This window comes from Oncorhynchus mykiss, unplaced genomic scaffold (genome assembly GCF_013265735.2).
Source record: "Oncorhynchus mykiss isolate Arlee unplaced genomic scaffold, USDA_OmykA_1.1 un_scaffold_190, whole genome shotgun sequence".
Lineage (NCBI taxonomy): Eukaryota > Metazoa > Chordata > Actinopteri > Salmoniformes > Salmonidae > Oncorhynchus > Oncorhynchus mykiss.
Genome location: NW_023493676.1, coordinates 562,501 through 580,000, shown reverse-complemented (window position 1 = coordinate 580,000; position 17,500 = coordinate 562,501). Strand labels below are relative to the sequence as shown.

The 17,500-nt window shown below is 42.7% G+C and overlaps 1 protein-coding gene across 2 annotated transcripts in view; it reads left to right on the top strand.

Moving 5' to 3' along the window:
- Positions 1 to 17,500, top strand: part of LOC110517267 (protein sidekick-1-like) — a 382,699-nt gene that overhangs the window by 264,971 nt on the left and 100,228 nt on the right. For both annotated transcript variants that reach the window (XM_036972702.1, XM_036972703.1), the window contains 2 exons: positions 6,835 to 6,975; positions 8,624 to 8,805. In XM_036972702.1, coding sequence (XP_036828597.1) covers positions 6,835 to 6,975; positions 8,624 to 8,805 — 323 coding nt within the window. The remainder of the gene's footprint in view (positions 1 to 6,834; positions 6,976 to 8,623; positions 8,806 to 17,500) is intronic.

Below are 17,500 nucleotides of genomic sequence, written 5' to 3'. Positions count from 1 at the left end.
TTATACACCATCCACCTCCATTATACACCATCCACCTCCATTATACACCATCCATTATACACCATCCACCTCCATTATACACCATCCACCTCCATTATACACCATTCACCTCCATTATACACCATCCACCTCCATTATACACCATCCACCTCCATTATACACCATCCACCTCCATTATACACCATCCACCTCCATTATACACCATCCACCTCCATTATACACCATCCATTATACATCATCCACCTCCATTATACACCATCCACCTCCAGTATACACCATCCACCTCCATTATACACCATCCACCACCATTATACACCATCCACCTCCATTATACACCATCCACCTCCATTATACACCATCCACCATCCATTATACACCATCCACCTCCATTATACACCATTCACCTCCATTATACACCATCCACCTCCATTATACACCATCCACCTCCATTATACACCATCCACCTCCATTATACACCATACACCTCCATTATACACCATCCACCTCCATTATACACCATCCACCACCATTATACACCATCCACCACCATTATACACCAACTATTATACACCATCCACCTCCATTATACACCATCCACCTCCATTATACACCATCCACCACCATTATACACCATCCACCACCATTATACACCATCCACCTCCATTATACACCATCCACCTCCATTATACACCATCCACCTCCATTATACACCATCCACCTCCATTATACACCATCCACCTCCATTATACACCATCCACCACCATTATACACCATCCATTATACACCATCCACCTCCATTATACACCATCCACCTCCATTATACACCATCCACCTCCATTATACACCATCCACCTCCAGTTTACACCATCCACCTCCATTATACACCATCCACCTCCATTATACACCATCCATTATACACCATCCACCTCCATTATACACCATCCACCTCCATTATACACCATCCACCTCCATTATACACCATCCACCTCCAGTTTACACCATCCACCTCCATTATACACCATCCACCTCCATTATACACCATCCATTATACACCATCCACCACCATTATACACCATCCATTATACACCATCCACCTCCATTATACACCATCCACCTCCATTATACACCATCCACCTCCATTATACACCATCCACCTCCAGTTTACACCATCCACCTCCATTATACACCATCCACCTCCATTATACACCATCCATTATACACCATCCACCACCATTATACACCATCCATTATACACCATCCACCTCCATTATACACCATCCACCTCCATTATACACCATCCACCTCCATTATACACCATCCACCTCCATTATACACCATCCACCTCCAGTTTACACCATCCACCTCCATTATACACCATCCACCTCCATTATACACCATCCATTATACACCATCCACCACCATTATACACCATCCACCTCCATTATACACCATCCACCTCCATTATACACCATCCACCTCCATTATACACCATCCACCATCCATTATACACCATCCACCTCCATTATACACCATCCACCTCCATTATACACCATCCACCTCCATTATACACCATCCACCTCCATTATACATTCCACCATCCATTATACACCATCCACCTCCATTATACACCATCCACCTCCATTATACACCATCCACCACCATTATACACCATCCACCATCATTATAGGGTTAGGGGTTAGGTTGAGGGTTAGGGGTTAGGGTTAGGTTTAGGTTGAGGGTTAGGGGTTAGGGTTAGGGTTAGGTTGAGGGTTAGGTTTAGGTTGAGGGTTAGGGTTAGGTTGAGGGTTAAGGTTAGGTTTGAGGGTTAAGGTTAGGTTTAGGTTGAGGGTTAAGTTTAGGTTGACGGTTAGGGGTTAGGTTTAGGGTTAAGGTTAGGTTTAGGTTGAGGGTTAGGGGTTAGGTTTAGGGTTAAGGTTAGGTTTAGGTTGAGGGTTAGGGGTTAGGTTGAGTGTTAAGTTTAGGTTGAGGGTTAGGGGTTAGGTTTAGGTTTGAGGGTTAAGGTTAGGGGTTAGGTTTAGGTTGAGGGTTAGGGGTTAGGTTTAGGGTTAAGGTTAGGTTTAGGTTGAGGGTAGGGGTTAGGTTGAGGGTTAAGTTTAGGTTGAGGGTTAGGGGTTAGGTTTAGGTTTGAGGGTTAAGGTTAGGTTTAGGTTGAGGGTTAGGTTTTAGGTTGAGGGTTAGGGGTAAATAGGATTTTTTTTTCTACCCCCAAAAATCTGGAAAAAGAATGTAAAAAAGCTGAGTGTGTATAATGTAATGTAATAGAAGCATAGCCTCAGCTGTAAAGCTACTGGTCTGTATCACACCACCATCCTGCCTCACACATCCTCTCTAACAAACACCTTTCACCCTCTCTCTCTCTCTCTCTCTCTCTCTCTCTCTCACACACACACACACACACACACACACACACACACACACACACACACACACACACACACACACACAGATTACCACGCTATGGCTAATGTCTAAAAAGCTTATGGAGAATCACTGAGCTGCTTAAAGAGGGGGCTGGTGGGAGAGAGAGAGAAAAGAGAGAGCCCAAGACAGAGACAGTGAGAGATAGATTTAGGGGAGGGATGGAGAGGGGGATGGATGGTGAGGGTGGGAGAGAGAGATTTAGGGAGAGGGATGGAGAAGGGGAGAGAGATTTAGGGAGAGGGATGGCGAGAGATGGAGAGAAAGAGAGACAGAGAGAGACAGAGAGACAGAGAGAGAGACACAGAGAGACAGAGAGAGAGACAGAGACAGAGAAAGAGACACAGAGACAGAGAGACACAGAGACAGAGACAGAGACAGAGAGAGAGACAGAGAGGCAGAGACAAAGAGACAGAGACACACAGAGAGAGAGAGACAGAGAGAGAGACACAGAGACACAGAGACAGACAGACAGAGAGACAAAGAGACAGAGAGAGAGAAACAGACACAGAGCGACAGAGAGACAGAGAAAGACCAGACAGTCCTGAAGCTAAAACCATATGGCTGTGGTTAGGGTGAGAGACCCTTAACACAGTGGAATGGACCGGCTGGGTGGTTAGGGTGAGAGACCCTTAACACAGTGGAATTGACCGGCTGGGTGGTTAGGGTGAGAGACCCTTAACACAGTGGAATGGACCGGCTGGGTGGTTAGGGTGAGAGACCCTTAACACAGTGGAATGGACCGGCTGGGAGGTTAGGGTGAGAGACCCTTAACACAGTGGAATGGACCGGCTGGGAGGTTAGGGTGAGAGACCCTTAACACAGTGGAATGGACCGGCTGGGTGGTTAGGGTGAGAGACCCTTAACACGGTGGAATGGACCGGCTGGGTGGTTAGGGTGAGAGACCCTTAACACAGTGGAATGGACCGGCTGGGTGGTTAGGGTGAGAGACCCTTAACACAGTGGAATGGACCGGCTGAACACTGTGGTTAGGGTGTTAACGGCCCAGCCAAAGTTACTTGAAAAACAACGGGGTGCGGAAGAGCCTAAATTACTGATTAGATATGGAGAGAATAGGATGGATAGACAGAGAGGATGGATGGAGAGAGAGGGGTGAGAGAGGATGGATGGAGAGAGAGGATGGATAAAGAGAGAGGGATGAGAGAGGATGGATAGAGAGAGAATGGATGGAGAGAGAGGGATGAGAGATGATGAATAGAGAGAGAGGATGGAGCGAGAGGATGGATAGAGAGAGGATGGATAGAGAGAGGATAGATAAAGAGAGAGGGATGAGAGAGGATGGATAAAGAGAGAGGATGGATAGAGAGAGAGGGATGAGAGAGGATGGATAGAGCGAGAGAATGGATAGAGAGAGGATATATGGAGAGAGAGGGATGAGAGAGGATGGATAAAGAGAGAGGATGGATAGAGAGAGGATATATGGAGAGAGAGGGATGAGAGAGGATGGATAAAGAGAGAGGATGGATAGAGAGAGAGGATGGATGGAGAGAGATGGATGAGAGAGGGTGGATAAAGAGAGAGGATGGATAGAGAGAGAGGATGGATGGAGAGAGAGAGAGGATGATGGAGAGAGAGAGAGGATGGATAGAGAGAGAGGGATGAGAGAGGATGGATATAGAGAGAGGATGGATAGAGAGAGAGGATGGATGGAGAGAGAGAGGGATGAGAGAGGATGGATAGAGAGAGAGGATGGGTAGAGAGAGAGGATGGATAGAGAGACAGGATGGATAGAGAGAGAGGGGTGGATGGAGAAAGAGATGGAGAGCTGCAGTCATCCTAACTAATACTGATTTATATATTAAGGACACTGCACTGCAGTCCTGTCTACAGAGAGAGAGAGAGAGAGAGAGAGAGAGAGAGAGAGAGAGAGAGAGAGAGAGAGAGGGGGATGAATGATGATATGATGGTAGTTATATTTAATAGAGTAGATAGTTTCATACTCATTCATAGCAACAGTTGTCTGGTAAAGTTACTGCTGAACTACACTGGTAGGGATGATGGGGAGGGAGGGAGGGAGGGAGGGAGGAGAGGGAGGGAGGGAGGGAGGGAGGGAGGGAGGGAGGGAGGGAGGGAGGGAGGGAGGGAGGGAGGGAGGGAGGGGGGGAGGGTAATCTTTAGTATTGCAGTACAGTAGAGGAGTTTTCTTCCTTCCCTTCTAATGAGAGACTGATTCAGAACTGGGAGACCAGTGCTGTGTCCCAAACCGTATCCTATTCCCTACATACTGTGGGTGCTGGTTGAAAGTAGTCCACTATATAGGGAATAGGGTGCCGTTTTTTTTGGACAGCAGGACTTTCCCGGCCAATCAGTGACGTTGAGAGAGAAATGAGGCCAGTGGTTTTCAAACCTGTCCTCGGTGACCTCGGCCCTCAACTAACTCACCTGATCCCCAGCCGTTCCATGTGTTGTAGCCCTCAACTAACTCACCTGATCCCCAGCCGTTCCATGTGTTGTAGCCCTCAACTAACTCACCTGATCCCCAGCCGTTCCATGTGTTGTAGACCTCAACTAACTCACCTGATCCCCAGCCGTTCCATGTGTTGTAGCCCTCAACTAACTCACCTGATCCCCAGCCGTTCCATGTGTTGTAGCCCTCAACTAACTCAACTGATCCCCAGCCGTTCCATGTGTTGTAGACCTCAACTAACTCACCTGATCCCCAGCCGTTCCATGTGTTGTAGCCCTCAACTAACTCACCTGATCCCCAGCCGTTCCACGTGTTGTAGCCCTCAACTAACTCAACTGATCCCCAGCCGTTCCACGTGTTGTAGCCCTCAACTAACTCACCTGATCCCCAGCCGTTCCACGTGTTGTAGCCCTCAACTAACTCAACTGATCCCCAGCCGTTCCATGTGTTGTAGCCCTCCACTAACTCACCTGATCTCCAGCCGTTCCATGTGTTGTAGCCCTCAACTAACTCACCTGATCCCCAGCCGTTCCATGTGTTGTAGACCTCAACTAACTCACCTGATCCCCAGCCGTTCCATGTGTTGTAGCCCTCCACTAACTCACCTGATCCTCAGCCGTTCCACGTGTTTGATCCACAACTATATATATATTATATTAAGCATGCCTTGTGGTTAGTCTTCTACCAATACCCAACTCAGAGGCCTTGTGGTTAGAGTATTCTACCAATACCCAACTCAGAGGCCTTGTGGTTAGAGTCTTCTACCAATACCCAACTCAGAGGCCTTGTGGTTAGAGTATTCTACCAATACCCAACTCAGAGGCCTTGTGGTTAGAGTCTTCTACCAATACCCAACTCAGAGGCCTTGTGGTTAGAGTCTTCTACCAATACCCAACTCAGAGGCCTTGTGGTTAGAGTCTTCTCCCAATACCCAACTCAGAGGCCTTGTGGTTAGAGTCTTCTACCAATACCCAACTCAGAGGCCTTGTGGTTAGAGTCTTCTACCAATACCCAACTCAGAGGCCTTGAGGTTAGAGTCTTCTACCAATACCCAACTCAGAGGCCTTGTGGTTAGAGTCTTCTATCAATACCCAACTCAGAGGCCTTGTGGTTTTAGTCTTCTACCAATACCCAACTCAGAGGCCTTGTGGTTAGAGTCTTCTACCAATACCCAACTCAGATGCCTTGTGGTTTTAGTCTTCTACCAATACCCAACTCAGAGGCCTTGTGGTTAGAGTCTTCTACCAATACCCAACTCAGAGGCCTTGTGGTTAGAGTCTTCTACCAATACCCAACTCAGAGGCCTTGTGGTTAGAGTCTTCTACCAATACCCAACTCAGAGGCCTTGTGGTTAGATTCCTCCACCAATACCCAACTCAGAGGCCTTGTGGTTTTAGTCTTCTACCAATACCCAACTCAGAGGCCTTGTGGTTAGAGTCTTCTACCAATACCCAACTCAGAGGCCTTGTGGTTAGATTCCTCCACCAATACCCAACTCAGAGGCCTTGTGGTTTTAGTCTTCTACCAATACCCAACTCAGAGGCCTTGTGGTTAGAGTCTTCTATCAATACCCAACTCAGAGGCCTTGTGGTTTTAGTGTGCAATGCTGTCATCAAGGCAAAGGGTTGCTACTTTGAAGAAAAGAAAATAGAAAATATATTTTTATCTTGACTCTTTCTTGGTTACTACATGATTCCATGTGTGTTATTTCATAGTTTTAATGTCTTCACTGTTATTCTATAATGTAGAAAATAGTTTTGATGTCTTCACTATTATTCTATAATGTAGAAAATAGTTTTGATGTCTTCACTATTATTCTATAATGTAGAAAATAGTACAAATAAAGAAAAACCCTTGAATGAGTAGGTGTTCTAAACATTTGACTGGTACTGTATGTATAGTATATATAATATATATGTGCCATGGAATCGGTACATCTAAAACCTGTTGTGTCTGTGTCCTCCCAGGTTGATGCTGAGAGAGGAGGCTCCCAGCGCTCCTCCTAAGAACATGGTGGCGTCGGGTCGTACCAACCAGTCTATCATGGTCCAGTGGCAGCCTCCCCCAGAACCGCAGCACAATGGACTGCTCCGAGGATACGTCCTCAGGTAGGAGGGGAGTGTTGGAGATAGATGCAGTAGATAGTAAATACAACAGTATTACCCACCCCCCCACCCCCCACCCCCCCTCCAAAAAACCAATGGACTGCTCCAAGGATACGTCCTCATTTAGGAGGGGAGTGTTGGAGATAGATGCAGTAGATAGTAAATAGTATTACCCCCCCCCCCCCCAAAAAAAAACAACAACAATGGAATAAAAACTACTGTAATGTCCGCAAAAACACAAAACTTTTTTTACGACAGTATTTAATTTGCATGCATATGCCTTTCCCATGCCCGTGAGACACATATAGGTTATAGTAAAGACCCCAGTCCTCCCTACATACAGGTTAAAGACCCCAGTCCTCCCTACATACAGGTTATAGACCCCAGTCCTCCCTACATACAGGTTAAAGACCCCAGTCCTCCCTACATACAGGTTATAGACCCCAGTCCTCCCTACATACAGGTTATAGACCCCAGTCCTCCCTACATACAGGTTATAGACCCCAGTCCTCCCTACATACAGGTTATAGACCCCAGTCCTCTCTACATACAGGTTATAGACCCCAGTCCTCCCTACATACAGGTTAAAGACCCCAGTCCTCCCTACATACAGGTTATAGACCCCAGTCCTCCCTACATACAGGTTATAGACCCCAGTCCTCCCTACATACAGGTTATAGACCCCAGTCCTCCCTACATACAGGTTATAGACCCCAGTCCTCCCTACATACAGGTTATAGACCCCAGTCCTCCCTACATACAGGTTATAGACCCCAGTCCTCCCTACATACAGGTTATAGACCCCAGTCCTCCCTACATACAGGTTATAGACCCCAGTCCTCCCTACATACAGGTTAAAGACCCCAGTCCTCCCTACATACAGGTTATAGACCCCAGTCCTCCCTACATACAGGTTATAGACCCCAGTCCTCCCTACATACAGGTTATAGACCCCAGTCCTCCCTACATACAGGTTATAGACCCCAGTCCTCCCTACATACAGGTTATAGACCCCAGTCCTCCCTACATACAGGTTATAGACCCCAGTCCTCCCTACATACAGGTTAAAGACCCCAGTCCTCCCTACATACAGGTTATAGACCCCAGTCTCCCCTACATACAGGTTATAGACCCCAGTCCTCCCTACATACAGGTTATAGACCCCAGTCCTCCCTACATACAGGTTATAGACCCCAGTCCTCCCTACATACAGGTTATAGACCCCAGTCCTCCCTACATACAGGTTATAGACCCCAGTCCTCCCTACATACAGGTTATAGACCCCAGTCCTCTCTACATACAGGAGAGAGACAGACAGAGACAGAGAAAGAGACAGACAGACAGAGAGAGACAGAAAGAGACAGAGAGAGAGACAGACAGAGAGAGTGGGAGAGACAGACAGAGAGAGAGAGAGACAGACAGACAGACAGAGAGAGAGAGACCATGTCCTCCATTGGTATTGTCCATTGTATGGCTTCTTTGACCCTTAATTATTGTTGTTACTGATTGTCTCATTGACAATTTTGATTATTATTATTATTTTAAATTATGTTAATATTGCAAATTAATCACTTAATTTCCAAAGTATGTTTCATTGTTACGCCACGCCAATAAACCGTGTGTGTGTGTGTGTGTGTGTGTGTGTGTGTAGGTATCGTCTGGCAGGTCTACCAGGAGAGTACCAAGAGAAGAATATCTCTAGTCCAGAGACAAACTACTGTCTCCTATCAGACCTCATAATCTGGACTCAGTATCAGATACAACTGGCTGCCTACACTGCTGCAGGCTTGGGGGAGTATAGTACTGCTGTTACTGAGTACACACTACAGGGTGGTAGGTACTATACACTATACACACTATATACTATATACACTATACACTATACACACTATACACTATACACACTATATACTATATACACTATACACTATACACTGCTGCAGGCCTGGGGGAGTATAGTACTGCTGTTACTGAGTACACACTACAGGGAGGTAGGTACTATACACTATACACACTATATACACTATATACTATACACTATATACACTATACACTATATACACTATATACACTATACACTGTATACACTATACACTGCTGCAGGCCTGGGGGAGTATAGTACTGCTGTTACTGAGTACACACTACAGGGAGGTAGGTACTATACACTATACACACTATATACTTTATACACTATACACTATATACACTATATACACTATACACTGCTGCAGGCTTGGGGGAGTATAGTACTGCTGTTACTGAGTACACACTACAGGGAGGTAGGTACTATACACTATACACACTATATACTATATACACTATACACTATACACACTATACACTATACACTATACACACTATATACTATATACACTATACACTATACACTGCTGCAGGCCTGGGGGAGTATAGTACTGCTGTTACTGAGTACACACTACAGGGAGGTAGGTACTATACACTATACACACTATATACTATATACACTATACACTATACACACTATACACTATACACTATACACACTATATACTATATACACTATACACTATACACTGCTGCAGGCCTGGGGGAGTATAGTACTGCTGTTACTGAGTACACACTACAGGGAGGTAGGTACTATACACTATACACACTATATACTGTATACACTATACACTATACACACTATACACTATACACACTATATACTATATACACTATACACTATACACTGCTGCAGGCCTGGGGGAGTATAGTACTGCTGTTACTGAGTACACACTACAGGGAGGTAGGTACTATACACTATACACACTATATACTATATACTATACACTATACACTGTATACACTATACACTGTATACACTATACACTATACACACTATACACTATACACTGCTGCAGGCCTGGGGGAGTATAGTACTGCTGTTACTGAGTACACACTACAGGGTGGTAGGTACTATACACTATACACACTATATACTATACACTATATACTATATACACTATACACTGTATACACTATACACTATATACTATATACACTATACACTATACACTGCTGCAGGCCTGGGGGAGTATAGTACTGCTGTTACTAAGTACACACTACAGGGAGGTAGGTACTATACACTATATACACTATATACTATATACACTATACACTGCTGCATGCCTGGGGGAGTATAGTACTGCTGTTACTGAGTACACACTACAGGGTGGTAGGTACTATACACTATATACACTATATACTATATACACTATACACTATATAACCTATACACTATACACTGCTGCAGGCCTGGGGGAGTATAGTACTGCTGTTACTGAGTACACACTACAGGGAGGTAGGTACTATACACTATACACACTATATACTATACACTATATACACTATACACACTATACACTATATACACTATATACACTGTACACTATATACACTACACACTACAGGGAGGTAGGTACTATACACTATACACACTATATACACTATATACTATACACACTATACACTATATACTATATACACTATACACTATACACTATATACACTATACACTATACACACTATACACTATATACACTATACACTGCTGCAGGCCTGGGGGAGTATAGTACTGCTGTTACTGAGTACACACTACAGGGAGGTAGGTACTATACACTATATACACTATATACTATATACTATACACTATATACACTATACACTACACACTATATACACTATATACACTATACACTATACACTGCTGCAGGCCTGGGAGAGTATAGTACTGCTGTTACTGAGTACACACTACAGGGAGGTAGGTACTATACACTATACACACTATATACTATATACTATACACTATATACACTATACACTACACTATACACTATATACACTATACACTATACACTGCTGCAGGCCTGGGGGAGTATAGTACTGCTGTTACTGAGTACACACTACAGGGAGGTAGGTACTATACACTATACACACTATATACACTATACACTATACACTATATACTGCTGCAGGCCTGGGGGAGTATAGTACTGCTGTTACTGAGTACACACTACAGGGTGGTAGGTACTATACACTATACACACTATATACACTATACACTATACACTATATACTGCTGCAGGCCTGGGGGAGTATAGTACTGCTGTTACTGAGTACACACTACAGGGAGGTAGGTACTATACACTATACACACTATACACTATACACTATATACACTATACACTGTACACTGCTGCAGGCCTGGGGGAGTATAGTACTGCTGTTACTGAGTACACACTACAGGGAGGTAGGTACTATACACTATACACACTATATACTATATACTATACACTATATACACTATACACTACACTATACACTATATACACTATACACTGCTGCAGGCCTGGGGGAGTATAGTACTGCTGTTACTGAGTACACACTACAGGGTGGTAGGTACTATACACTATATACACTATATACTATATACACTATACACTATATACACTATACACTATACACTGCTGCAGGCCTGGGGGAGTATAGTACTGCTGTTACTGAGTACACACTACAGGGAGGTAGGTACTATACACTATACACACTATATACTATATACTATACACTATATACACTATACACTACACTATACACTATATACACTATACACTATACACTATATACACTATATACACTATACACTGCTGCAGGCCTGGGGGAGTATAGTACTGCTGTTACTGAGTACACACTACGGGGAGGTAGGTACTATACACTATACACACTATATACACTATATACTATACACACTATACACTATATACACTATACACTATACACTATATACACTATACACTATACACTATATACACTATACACTGCTGCAGGCCTGGGGGAGTATAGTACTGCTGTTACTGAGTACACACTACAGGGAGGTAGGTACTATACACTATATACACTATATACTATATACACTATACACTATATACACTATACACTATACACTGCTGCAGGCCTGGGGGAGTATAGTACTGCTGTTACTGAGTACACACTACAGGGAGGTAGGTACTATACACTATACACACTATATACTATATACTATACACTATATACACTATACACTACACACTATATACACTATATACACTATACACTATACACTGCTGCAGGCCTGGGGGAGTATAGTACTGCTGTTACTCAGTACACACTACAGGGAGGTAGGTACTATACACTATACACACTATATACACTATACACTATATACACTATATACACTATATACACTGTACACTATATACACTATACACACTATACACACTATACACTATATACACTATATACACTATACACTGCTGCAGGCCTGGGGGAGTATAGTACTGCTGTTACTGAGTACACACTACAGGGAGGTAGGTACTATACACTATACACACTATATACTTTATACACTATACACTATACACACTATATACTATATACACTATATACTATACACTGCTGCAGGCCTGGGGGAGTATAGTACTGCTGTTACTGAGTACACACTACAGGGAGGTAGGTACTATACACTATACACACTATATACACTATATACTATACACACTATACACTATATACACTATACACTATACACTATATACACTATACACTATACATTATATACACTATACACTATACACACTATACACTATATACACTATACACTGCTGCAGGCCTGGGGGAGTATAGTACTGCTGTTACTGAGTACACACTACAGGGAGGTAGGTACTATACACTATATACACTATATACTATATACTATACACTATATACACTATATACACTATACACTATACACTGCTGCAGGCCTGGGAGAGTATAGTACTGCTGTTACTGAGTACACACTACAGGGAGGTAGGTACTATACACTATACACACTATATACTATATACTATACACTATATACACTATACACTACACTATATACACTATATACACTATACACTATACACTGCTGCAGGCCTGGGGGAGTATAGTACTGCTGTTACTGAGTACACACTACAGGGTGGTAGGTACTATACACTATACACACTATATACACTATACACTATACACTATATACTGCTGCAGGCCTGGGGGAGTATAGTACTGCTGTTACTGAGTACACACTACAGGGTGGTAGGCACTATACACTATACACACTATATACACTATATACTATACACTATATACACTATACACTATACACACTATATACACTATATACTATACACTATATACACTATACACTATATACACTATATACACTATACACTGTATACACTATACACTGCTGCAGGCCTGGGGGAGTATAGTACTGCTGTTACTGAGTACACACTACAGGGTGGTAGGTACTATACACTATACACACTATACACTATATACACTATATACACTATACACTATATACACTATACACTGTATACACTATACACTGTATACACTATACACTATAGACTATATACACTATAGACTATATACACTATACACTGCTGCAGGCCTGGGGGAGAATAGTACTGCTGTTACTGAGTACACACTATATACACTATATACTATACACTATACACTATATACACTATACACTGTATACACTATATACACTATATACACTATACACTATATACTATACACTATTGTTACGGTTTTCTTGTGGTGAAGGAGAGTCGGACCAAAATGCAGAGTGGTTAATTAGATACATCTTTGATGAATGATGAAACACGAACAATACAAAAACAATAAACATGAAAACCTAAACAGCCTCTCTGGTGACAACATAACACAGAGACAGGAACAATCACCCATATATACAGGGGGTACCAGTACAGAGTCAATGTGGAGGCTATATACAGGGGGTACCAGTACAGAGTCAATGTGGAGGCTATATACAGGGGGTACCAGTACAGAGTCAATGTGGAGGCTATATACAGGGGGTACCAGTACAGAGTCAATGTGGAGGCTATATACAGGGGGTACCAGTACAGAGTCAATGTGGAGGCTATATACAGGGGGTACCAGTACAGAGTCAATGTGGAGACTATATACAGGGGGTACCAGTACAGAGTCAATGTGGAGGCTATATACAGGGGGTACCAGTACAGAGTCAATGTGGAGGCTATATACAGGGGGTACCAGTACAGAGTCAATGTGGAGGCTATATACAGGGGGTACCAGTACAGAGTCAATGTGGAGGCTATATACAGGGGGTACCAGTACAGAGTCAATGTGGAGGCTATATACAGGAGGTACCAGTACAGAGTCAATGTGGAGGCTATATACAGGGGGTACCAGTACAGAGTCAATGTGGAGGCTATATACAGGGGGTACCAGTACAGAGTCAATGTGGAGGCTATATACAGGGGGTACCAGTACAGAGTCAATGTGGAGGCTATATAGAGGAGGTACCAGTACAGAGTCAATGTGGAGGCTGTATACAGGGGGTACCAGTACAGAGTCAATGTGGAGGCTATATACAGGAGGTACCAGTACAGAGTCAATGTGGAGGCTATATACAGGAGGTACCAGTACAGAGTCAATGTGGAGGCTATATACAGGGGGTACCAGTACAGAGTCAATGTGGAGGCTATATACAGGAGGAACCAGTACAGAGTCAATGTGGAGGCTATATAGAGGAGGTACCAGTACAGAGTCAATGTGGAGGCTATATACAGGAGGTACCAGTACAGAGTCAATGTGGAGGCTATATACAGGGGGTACCAGTACAGAGTCAATATGGAGGCTATATAGAGGAGGTACCAGTACAGAGTCAATGTGGAGGCTATATACAGGGGGTACTGGTACAGAGTCAATGTGGAGGCAATATACAGGAGGTACCAGTACAGAGTCAATGTGGAGGCTATATACAGGAGGTACCAGTACAGAGTCAATGTGGAGGCTATATACAGGAGGTACCAGTACAGAGTCAATGTGGAGGCTATATACAGGGGGTACCAGTACAGAGTCAATGTGGAGGCTATATACAGGAGGAACCAGTACAGAGTCAATGTGGAGGCTATATACAGGAGGTACCAGTACAGAGTCAATGTGGAGGCTATATACAGGGGGTACCAGTACAGAGTCAATGTGGAGGCTATATACAGGGGGTACTGGTACAGAGTCAATGTGGAGGCTATATACAGGGGGTACCAGTACAGAGTCAATGTGGAGGCTATATACAGGAGGTACCAGTACAGAGTCAATGTGGAGGCTATAGACAGGGGGTACCAGTACAGAGTCAATGTGGAGGCTATATACAGGGGGTACCAGTACAGAGTCAATGTGGAGGCTATATACAGGGGGTACCAGTACAGAGTCAATGTGGAGGCTATAGACAGGGGGTACCAGTACAGAGTCAATGTGGAGACTATATACTGGGGGTACCAGTACAGAGTCAATGTGGAGGCTATATACAGGGGGTACCAGTACATAGTCAATGTGGAGACTATATACTGGGGGTACCAGTACAGAGTCAATGTGGAGGCTATATACAGGGGGTACCAGTACATAGTCAATGTGGAGACTATATACTGGGGGTACCAGTACAGAGTCAATGTGGAGGCTATATACTGGGGGTACCAGTACAGAGTCAATGTGGAGGCTATATACAGGGGGTACCAGTACAGAGTCAATGTGGAGGCTATATACAGGGGGTACTGGTACAGAGTCAATGTGGAGGCTATATACAGGGGGTACCAGTACAGAGTCAATGTGGAGGCTATATACAGGGGGTACCAGTACATAGTCAATGTGGAGACTATATACTGGGGGTACCAGTACAGAGTCAATGTGGAGGCTATATACTGGGGGTACCAGTACAGAGTCAATGTGGAGGCTATATACTGGGGGTACCAGTACAGAGTCAATGTGGAGGCTATATACAGGGGGTACCAGTACAGAGTCAATGTGGAGGCTATATACAGGGGGTACCAGTACAGAGTCAATGTGGAGACTATATACTGGGGGTACCAGTACAGAGTCAATGTGGAGGCTATATACAGGGGGTACCAGCACAGAGTCAAAATACTAAGACCAGGGTGTGACAGACTATACACACTATATACACTATACAGTATACACTATATACACTATACACTATATACACTATACACTATATACACTATACACTATTCACTGTATACACTATACACTATATACACTATACACTATATACACTATACAGTATACAATATACACTATATACACTATACAGTATACACTATACACTATATACACTATACACTATATACACTATACACTATACACTATATACACTATACACTATATACACTATACACTATATACACTATACACTATATACACTATACAGTATACACTATACACTATACACTATATACACTATACAGTATACACTATACACTACATACACTATACACTATACACTATACACTATATACACTATACACTATACACTATATACACTATACAGTATACACTATACACTATATACACTATATACACTATACACTATACACTATATACACTATACACTATACACTATATACACTATACACTATACCCTATATACGCTATACACTATACACTATATACACTATACACTATACACTATATACACTATACACTATACACTATATACACTATACACTATATACACTATACAGTATACACTATACACTATACACTATATACACTATACACTATATACACTATACACTATATACACTATATACACTATACTCTATATACTATACACTATATACACTATATACACTATACTCTATACACTATACACTATACACTTCTGAGGGAGTTTACACTATATTCATAGACGGAGTTTACACTATATTCATAGACGGAGTTTACACTATATTCATAGAGGGAGTTTATACTATATTCATAGAGGGAGTTTACACTATATTCATAGAGGGAGTTTATACTATATTCATAGACGGAGTTTACACTATATTCATCGACGGAGTTTACACTATATTCATAGAGGGAGTTTACACTATATTCATAGACAGAGTTTACACTATATTCATAGAGGGAGTTTACACTATATTCATAGAGGGAGTTTACACTATATTCATAGAGGGAGTTTACACTATATTCACAGAGGGAGTTTATACTATATTCACAGAGGGAGTTTACACTATATTCACAGACGGAGTTTACACTATATTCATAGATGGAGTTTACACTATATTCATAGAGGGAGTTTACACTATATTCATAGACGGAGTTTACACTATATTCACAGAGGGAGTTTACACTATATTCACAGAGGGAGTTTATACTATATTCATAGAGGGAGTTTACACTATATTCACAGAGGGAGTTTACACTATATTCATAGAGGGAGTTTACACTATATTCATAGACCGAGTTTACACTATATTCATAGACGGAGTTTACACTATATTCATAGAGGGAGTTTATACTATATTCATAGACGGAGTTTACACTATATTCATAGAGGGAGTTTACACTATATTCACAGAGGGAGTTTACACTATATTCATAGACGGAGTTTACACTATATTCATAGACGGAGTTTACACTATATTCATAGAGGGAGTTTACA